The sequence below is a fragment of the Grammomys surdaster genome, unplaced genomic scaffold, assembly GCF_004785775.1.
Source record: "Grammomys surdaster isolate TR1022 unplaced genomic scaffold, NIH_TR_1.0 185, whole genome shotgun sequence".
NCBI classification, from domain to species: domain Eukaryota; kingdom Metazoa; phylum Chordata; class Mammalia; order Rodentia; family Muridae; genus Grammomys; species Grammomys surdaster.
This window is the reverse complement of record NW_021604630.1, coordinates 18456960-18466748: the sequence shown is the minus strand read 5'-3', so window position 1 is coordinate 18466748 and position 9789 is coordinate 18456960. Positions and strand designations below refer to the sequence as shown.

The following is a 9789-nucleotide window of genomic DNA, read 5'->3' as shown; positions in this document are numbered from 1 at the left end:
GGAACTCACTCTGTAGACCAGGCTAGCCTTGAACTCTCGAACTCAGAGATCCACCTGCCTCTGCCTCCCAAGTGCTGGGATTAAAGGCGTGCGCCACCACCGCCCAGCAGCACATCAATTTCATTTCCTTCAGACATATGCTCAAAGTGGGCATTGAGGAAGCTCAGTGTTCTCCCTATGTCTGTACTGACTTACAGAATCATCAACAGTATTCATAATGCTTTTAGCAGGGGGACAATGGCTGCCTAGCTTTCACATTGGGTTGAAGATCACTGGACCTGGTATTCTGGAAGTGACCCTTAATGAGTCTGTCCACTCTGCAGTTCCCAAAGGCTATTAAGGAATGGTCTTCCCCAGGCTTACCTGGAGCAGTACAATGGCAGATTCTGCACTATTCCTCTCCAGGTCTTTGATGATCCTCTGGAGGCTGCAGAGGTGCTCGCAAAGCCGGACTTCACTCGCCTTCAGTTTGCCCATGTTCTCTCTCCCCAGGCGGCTAAGTCTCTGCAGATCCATCTCCACATTAACTTTCAGCAATTTGTATACACACACACACACACACACACACACACACACACACACATATATATATAAAATGTGCACTGGTGTTTTGCCTGTATGTTGTATTTTTGTGAGTGAGTCATATACCCTGGAATTAGAGTCAGAGACTGTATGTTGGTTCTAGGAACTGAACCTGGGACCTCTGGAAGAGCAGACAGTACTCTTAAGAACTGAGCCATCTCTCTAGCCCCACATATGTATGTATTTGGTTGGTTGGTTGGTTGGTTGGTTGGTTGGCTGGTTGGTTGGCTGGTTATCTTTGTTTCTTTTGTTTCTCTGTGTAGCCATGGCTGTCCTGAAACTCACTCCGTAAACCAGGATGGCTTCGAACGCAGAGATCTGTTTGCCGCTGCCTCTCAAATGCTGGGATTAAAGATATGTACCACCATGCCCTTTTATTTACTAAATCAACCTTGGCCAGGAAATCTGAATTCCTGAATGTCTCAGGAAAAGACATAATCAGGTAAAGCCATGTTTCTCTGTGAGGCAGGGTGCCTTTCAATACAAACCGGAGGCTGGGTGCCATGGCAGCACAAACCTGGCTCAGGTTAGCCAAGACTGCAGAGGGAAGTTTCCTTTCTAGATTAGTGAAGAAATGCAATTTTACCCTTATTGTTTAATATGCCAAACTTAGGTAGGCATTTGTTCATGAAACCTGTTTACTCAGATTAACAAACATGGTACCCAAAACACACCACTCTTTCCGGTGTGACATTTTGTTCAGAACTTGAATGTTTCATCACGAATTAAAATTATAATTTAGGGCATGGTATCCCTTTAATTCCAGCCCTCTGGGACAGAGGCGGGTGTCTTTATCAGTTCAAGGCCAACCTGTCTATAAAGCAAGCTTTAGGCCAGCTGGAGCTGAATAGTGAGACTATCTCAAAAACACTTTTTTGTTTGTTTGTTTGTTTGAAGACAGCATCTCTTTGCACAACCCTGGCTGTTCCATAACTCACTAAGTAGTACAGACTGGCCTTGAAGTCAGAGAGGTCCACATGCTTTTGCCTTCTGGGTGCTAGGATAACAGGCATGTACCAGCATGCCTGCCTACTTGAAAACAAATTTTAAAATTGATACTTTAATCAATAATTAGCAGAGATGCTTAAATAATGAGGCCACTAGCCAGGCAGTGGTGGCGCATGCACACCTTTAATCCCAGGACTTGGAAGGCAGAGGCAGGCAGATTTCTGAGTTTGAGGTCAGCCTGGTCTACAGAGTGAGTTCTAGGACAGCCAGGGCTATACAGAGAGACCCTGTCTCGAAAAAACCAAATGATAAAAATATAATAATAATAATAATAATAATAATAATAATGCCATTGATAACTGGTTTTCCTTTTTGTCTTCCTAAATATATTCTACCTGTCCATGGTTGTATCAATTAGAAAAACAAAACAAAACAAAACAAAACTAGAAGCTTTTTTTTTCTCATTTGGGAAATTACTTCTTGTGTTGGAGAATTCCTCAGTGACACACAGTCATGTTAGCTAGTCCTCATGACAAGCAGTATGCCTTAATACAGCTGCAGCCCATTCTGCAAGCCTCTTATAGACGCCTATAGGTTATATTTAATCTCCCATTGCCATTAAAGATCCCAACTGTAATCACAGTGCCTGCTATTTATGGACTGCTGAAAACGTACAAGGCACTGTCTAGAGGCTCTCTGTAGATTATCTCAGCCAAACCTCACAGCAACGTTATGAACTAGAGGCCATTGTTATTTCCATTTCACAGCTAAAGAAACTAGGTTAGACACTGAGCCACACAGGCCCAAGGCTACCTAAAAGCTAGTAACTACTAAACCATCAATAAGATCCCTGCGAGTCTTCTGAGGTTAATTCTCTCAATGTGGCTCTGGACGGAAACAATATTAGTGCTGTCTTAGCCATGTGTCTTTCCATGACTGCAAGTATATTAGCAGTGTAATATGAGATAATGAATATACATAAATAAATGTATGGGCCTCTCTCCTTCCTTGCTTCTCTATTTATATGTGTGTTTGAACAGAATCTTTTGAAAGAACTGCAAGTAAGTACACGAGTACACTCTATATACATGGTTGTCACTGGATACATTTTTTGGTTTTCTTTTTCAAGATAGGATTTCTTTGGGTAGCCCTAGATGTCCTGGAACTCACTCTGTAGACCAGGTTGGCTTCAAACTCACAGAGATTCGCCTGTCTCTGTCTCCCAAGTGTGGGTATTAAAGGTGTCCCCCACTGCTACGTGTCACTGGATAATTTATTGGGAATGGATACATTTGCTTAGCTACTCTCCATCCAGAATAGCCTCTCACCTGTAGCATTTCTTGGGACTTCTGCATGAGCTCAGTACCACACTTCATCAGGTGGTCCTGATTAGGTCCATTGAAGTTCAGGTCAACTTTGTAGGCTGGCAGTCTCGAATACTCTTCTTCTTTCTCTTCAGTCAGTAACTGGAATCGCATCTTATACTCGGCCTCAATCATCTCTTTAAACCTCTGTTCTTCTTCCTTTCCCAGATGGGGAGGTTACAGATTTCAGGTTAAACAGGATAAACTGACAACAGTTGTGCACCTCTGTTTAACCACAGCACAATCACAAGGAGACATGAAACACGAGGGAAGAAAGAAAAGCCCTAGCTCTGAAGGAGAAAGGGAATCCAGTGAAGATTCACCAAGGTATCAACAAACTCATAAACTCAACTTTGTGGATGGAGGGATGTTCCCTGACTTTATAAAGCCAAAGAAGCAGCCCAGGTGTGAGGCTGTAGTCTTAGGGTAGCTGAAGCTGAGGCAGGGGAATGATGTGTTTGAGACCAGTGTGAGCGACTTGAAAGCCCAGTGTCAAAAACCAAACGAGCTAAGGAAAGTATGACCTATGGCTAAAAACATCAGGAGCTTTCTCTTCCATGGGCAAAGTCCTAAGCAAATACATTTTGTTTTGTTCTTTGTGGGATAAAGTCTGGTTTCAAACTTGCTTGTTTGTAACTGAGGAAGGCCTTGAATGTCTTTCTGACCCTCCTGCCTCTGCCTCTCTAGCAATGAGATTACAGATTACAGATATTCTCACCATGTCTGGTTTTGCTGGGGACCAAACCCTGAGCTTTCAAAGCAAAACACTCTACCAACTGAGGCACATCATCTCTGCCCATGTGTGTACATATGTGTACATGTGTGATGTGATTTCTCTTTTTGAGAGCTGTCCTTTGAGACATGTCTTCCGAATTTCACTATGTAAGTTCAAGCTTTTCCTTCCTAACTTTGGAAGCTACAGGTGTATGTCACTGTTGGTTTTTGTTTGTTTGTTTGTTTGTTTAAATCACATTAAAAAGAAAAGAAAAAAGAATAAAATAAAAGAAAGCAGTAAGATTTATTTCCAACATACAAAAAGATATTTACGCTTTCTTTTCTCATTTCTTTGGTCATTTTTTAAAAAATAATTTTCTTTCCTTTCACTTTTGAAGAATTCCTTATCAAGAAATTAACTTTCTGGGATAGAGAGCTGGTTAAGTGTTTAAAGAGCATGCGCTGTCCTTGCAGAGGACCAGACATCTTGTCACCCATATCAAGTGGCTCACAATGCCCATCACTCTGGCTCCAGGGGATTTAAAATCCATTGCTGATCTCTTTTGGCACCAAATGTATATGCCCACACATATTTGTAAATAAACCTTTTTTTTTTTTTTTTTTTCTCTGAGACAGGGTTTCTCTTTATAGCCCTGGCTGTCCTGGAACTGACTCTGTAGACCAGGCTGGCCTCGAACTCAGAAATCCACCTGCCTCTGCCTCCCAAGTGCTGGGACTAAAGGCGTGCGACACTACTGCCCGGCATAAATAAATCTTAAAATAAATCTTTAAATAGGATAAGGATAAAAACAAATCTTAAAAGTAATCAGCCGGGTAGTGGTGGCACATGCCTTTAGTCCCAGCACTTGGCAGGCAGAGGCAGGTGGATTTCTGAGTTCGAGGCCAGCCTGGTCTACAGAGTGAGTTCCAGGACAGCCAGGACTACACAGAGAAACCTTGTCTTGAAAAAAAAAAAAAAAAGGAAATAAAAGGTAATTAGCTTCTTTCCTTTATTATGGACTTGAAATACTTTCTCCTGCTTTGCTATCTTAATGGCAGGTTCCCCCTCCCCAGCATCAGGATAAACCATCACCTGAATCGTCACCATTCTCTCTCGCTCTTCGGCCAGTAAGCTCTTAGCTGCTTCAAGCTTTTTTCTCAGTGTAACCAGGGTTTCCTGGAATAACTTCTGCAGACAAACAGATCATGGGATTTCAGGAAAATTCACTGTGTGAGAATAGGAGGATTCCCCATCCCACCCCCACCAAAATCAGAATTTCTCTATGAAACCAACCCTGACTGTCCCAGAACTTGATCTGTAGACCAGGTTGGCCTCAAACTTGGAGATTCACTTGCCTCTGCCTCCAGAGTGCTGGGATTAATGATCTGTGCCACCACCACCCAGCTTGTGGTATTTCTTAATCAACACTCAAGGATCATTTCTGGAGAAACACTATATCTGTATCATCAAATCAATCAAATCATCCAGAAGTTGGCCAGACTCGTTTAGATTTTCCTTAAAGCTTACCCTGTAGTACTCAGCAGCTTCTTGGATATCATATGCTGCATGCTGCTTGTGCTCTGGAGACTGGAAACCTTTGCTGCAAACTATGATTTGGTCATTGTCACTGAAGAGTTGCAATGGTTCAGGAAGTGTCTCACAGTATGACTCCTCTGTGATTCTGTACGGTATCTGGGGCTTGGGTACTTGGGACATTCTGGTCAGTGCCACCATATGAAGACCAGACTGCTTGTTTCTGATGTGAACTTCTTTCCTGCCGATGAACAGGAGGAGATAAGTAAATGTATTACTGTGATCTGAAGCAGGCCCACTTGGTACCCTCAGGAGCTACCGTGCAGAATCTAACTAGCTTTTCAGTAGTCCTGGGCTGTGTGAGGAAGGAGACAGAGTTATGGCAGAATTCCTGGCTAGACGGGCTTAAGTCTTCTGATAATTCAGCAATAGGTTTAAAGACTAACTGTAAGCAACAATGGAGGAACACATTTCTCTACAAGTCAACAGACTATACACAAACACAGTATTCACTTTCCTGGCACAGAGAAAGACACAGAGAGAGACTGACTGACAGTGGGGCTCTCTGAGTGCCTCTTAGAGGATAAGTACTATCAGTGTAAAGAGGTATTGGTGGTATTGGTGTTCAGGCTTGTTCAGGTCTACCTGGCCTAAGAGTTGGGTCTCTGTAAACTTTGCAACAATGATATTACAGCTTGCATAACTCTAGAATTCATCATAAAAGAGATCTCTCTCTCCCTCCCCCCCCCTCTCTCTCTCTCTCTCTCACACACACACACACACACACACACACACACACACACACACACACACAGTAACTGCAATAATTTAACTTGTCATAATCAGAATCACCTGGGGAGATGATCTCAGTGAGGGATTGCTGAGGTCAGATTGGCCCTTGGACATCTGTGAAGGACATTTTACTTAAAACAACCAACCAACCAAACAAAACCAAAAAACAAACAGGCATGCTATCAGTTCTCTGATCTAACCTAGCATTGCAGAATGACATCAGAACACCGAGTCCCAATCTCTGACAATCCCTTATACACATTTGTTCTCATAGTCCTTTGCTGACCACCTCTTCTGATAATGTCATGTCCCCAAACACACACTCTAGATCCCCCTTACTTCACATTCCCAGTGAGGTGTTTGGGTTACAGACAGATGCCACAAGACCTGGTTGTTATGATGCTGGGGATAAAATCCAGAGCTTTACAACTGCATTGGGTTAATCAACTGAGGTCCATCCCCAGCTGCCATTTTGTTCTGTTTTTTTTTGTGTTTTGGTTTTTTAATTTGCTTGTTTTGTTCTTGAGATTGGGTCTTCCTCCCTATGCAGCTCTGGCTAACCTGGAATCCACAGTGTACTAACCTCTCCTCCTTCAGTCCCTCTGGAGATGGAATTATAGGTGGGACCCAACAACCACAACTGGGAATCCTTTTACTTTTTGAATTAATATTTAAGACACAATATATTTCTTATAATATTTAGGTGTAAAAGAGTTGACTCAGAGGTTAAGAGTGTGTACTGCTCTTCTAGAGAACTGGACTTCTCAAAAGCCAGTAGTAACTCCAGCTTAGGGGGATCCAACATTTCTGGCTTCCTTGGGTGCCTACACTTAGGTACATATACCTGCATCATGGCTGTCCTCCCTCTAAGCCACCTAATTAAGAGTGAAATAAATATTTCAAGGTGAAATTATGTATACTTTGTATCCCAGTATCCTGGAAATGGAGGCAAGCAGATATCTACAAGTTTGAGGGCAACCCTGTTTCAAACAACTAAAATATATACATAGATTTCTTAAAAAAAAAAGAATATTACACTTGGATATCTTTTTTTGTTTTGTTTTTAGATAGGGTCTCACTATGCAGTTCTGCATCCTGAGTGCTGGGATTAAAAGTATGTGCCACTACATCCAGCTACATATATCTTAGAGTAGAAGATTTTATTTATTTATTGGTGTTTTGGAAAGCACCCAAACACAGGGTTTCTCTGTGTAGTCCTTGCTGTCCTACAACTTGCTCTATAGACCAGGCTGGCCTTGACCTCAAAGAGATCTGCCTGCCTCTGCCTCCAGAGTGCTGGGATCATCACCCAGCAAAGTAGAGCTTTTCATAAAACACTTTCCAGGTTAGGTGGCTCATTCTGTAATCTCCATCACTCTGGAGGCTGAGGCAGAATTAGAGGGCCAGGAGTTAGTTCAGGGATTAACTAGTCACAGGATGAGTCCGAGGTCTACCTGTGTGAGATTTCTTTTTTTTTTTAAAGATGTATTTCTTATTTATTTGAGTACACTACAGCTGTGTTCAGACACACACTAGAAGAGGGCATGGGGCCCATTACAGATGGCTGTGAGCCACCATGTGGTTGCTGGGAATTGAACTCAGGACCTCTGGAAGAACAGTCAATGCTCTTAACCGCTAAGCCATCTCTCCAGCACCAAATTACTTTTCCTTTTTTTTTTTTTTTTTTTTAAAAGAATTATTTATTTGGGTATATGAGTACACTGTAGCTGTTCTCAGACACACCAGAAGAGGGCATCAGATCTCTACAGATGGTTGTGAGTCACCATGTGGTTGCTGGGAATTGAACTCAGGACCTCTGGAAGAGCAGTCAGTGCCCCTAACCTCTGAGCCATCTCTCCAGCCTGTGTGAGATTTCTATCAAAAAGGCAAAAGAAAAAAAAACAAGGTTGAGGAGGTGGCTCACTGGTAAAATATTTACCTAGCATGTGTGAAGCCATGGGCTTAAAAATCCCAGCACCTATAAGAAACACATGAAAATTATTGCAAGTATGCAAAAAAAAAAAAAAATCAGCTAACAAGATTACAGGAAAATATTTCCCCATTTTTCCAAATTATTACTTGTATGAGGTCAGATTTCAAACAAACAACCAAAACCATGTGATACTAAAGACAGAAGGCAAGCACCTACAAGGAAAAAACTTTTTCGACAAGCCATAAGTAGAAAAACTTTGCAAAACAGGAAAATCATACACTAGTCTTAAAAAAAAAAAAAGTGACTAAGGCCTGTAATCCCATAATCCCAGCAGTTGGGAAACTGAGGCAAGAGGATCAGGAGTTTAATCTACCCTGGGCCACATTAAATCCTGTCATTAATCATTGGGAATTTTGGTCCTAAAGAGTATATTCTCTCAAAAGGAGTTGCTGGCAATTCATTTATGATTTTAGTAACACTGTAAGATTCTTAGCCGCAAGTACGATACAAACATGTATTCCAAGAAAAGTATAAGGAAGATGTCAAGTTTTTGGGTTACTGCCCACTGGCTGGATAAGAAATACTATCATTAAGTACTGTTTAATTATTAGTTTACCTTCAAATGAAAAAGAGCCTATTCAGTTTTCTTATCCATTTTTCTATCAGGTTTTAAATCAAATTTAAAGAAATAGTTATTTCTCTACTTAACAGTAACCTCTATGAAGAAGTAGGAGATCATGCTTGTACTCTCAGCACGGAAGGTGGAGGCAGGAGGATTGCCACCAGTTTGAGACCAGCCCGTGGTACACAGAGTTCAAGGTCAGCCCTGCAGATATACTAAAACCCAAGCTGAAAAAATAAAAACTAAAACAACAAGTAGCCATGGGAATTGCAAATGCATTTCCTCTGGTCACTGTCTGTGTATGCCTCTAGGTGCCTGGAGAGTTTCCCTGGTCTGGCTTCCTGAGCTAGGCAGCCTGCTCCAGTGACTTGATACTGAGGTTCCCTAGACTCCTGCGGCAGTAGCAGTCTCTGACCTTCCTCCATGCTTTTATGATCCTATTAGCTGATAGCACCCAGACTGACTGGTTTAGGGTCTCAGACTTCTGCCTTTGGCTCCTATGGCCTCCCCACTTCTTTGTTTATTTTATTTTTTTCTTTTTGGTTCCTAGCTGTCCTGGAACTTGCTTTGTAGACCAGGCTGGTGGGAAACTCACAGAGATCCACCTACCTGCCTTTGCCTCCTGAGTGCTGGGATGAAAGGTGTGAGTCAGAATTGTCAGATCTGGAATGTCTCAAGACTTGGAGAGAGAACTGACACTACAGCTCAGTCTGATATTCTTTCCAATAAACATTAGTTTTGGGGTGTCTGAGTCCACATCCCGAAAAAGGTTTACCCGTGGGTCATTCTTCGCAAGGACTCAGTTCCTTAGATCTCTGTATATGGCATATGAGATACTCAAATATTTCAAAAATAATAACGACATGCCATGGGATCTTTCTTTAATCCTAGAATGAGGGAGGCAGGAACAGGCAGATCTCTGCAAGAGAGCCATGGCAACATGTTCATGCCTTTATGTCCTGGAACTTGCTAGATAGACCAAACTGGCTTGGAATTCAGAGAACCTCCTGCCTCTGTCTCCCCAGTACTTGGATTAAGTATGCTACCACATCCATCCTAAAAAACAGTATTTTTGTTGTTGTTTTGTTTGTTTGTTTTTTTGTTTTGGCGGGGAAGGCTTCAGCAAAAAGGTTAAAGCAAATCAAAAGGACAGGTCAAATATTAATTTTTTTTTTTTTGGGGGGGGGGGTTCGAGACAGGGTTTCTCTGTACAGCCCTGGCTGTCCCGGAACTCATTCTGTAGACCAGGCTGGCCTCGAACTCAGAAATCCGCCTGCCTCTGCCTCCCAAGTGCTGGGAT

General features: G+C 42.2%; 1 protein-coding gene across 1 annotated transcript in view; it reads right to left on the bottom strand.

Moving 5' to 3' along the window:
• Triml2 (tripartite motif family like 2) overlaps positions 1–5375 on the bottom strand; it is a 15255-nt gene extending 9880 nt beyond the window's left edge. Inside the window, exons 1-4 of the mRNA XM_028768300.1 lie at positions 5137–5375; positions 4702–4797; positions 2859–3053; positions 364–504 (exon numbers count right to left, since the gene is read on the bottom strand). Of these exons, the coding sequence (XP_028624133.1) occupies positions 364–504; positions 2859–3053; positions 4702–4797; positions 5137–5343 (639 nt within the window). The 5' untranslated portion in view covers positions 5344–5375. The remainder of the gene's footprint in view (positions 1–363; positions 505–2858; positions 3054–4701; positions 4798–5136) is intronic.
• Positions 5376–9789: the final 4414 nt, after the last annotated feature.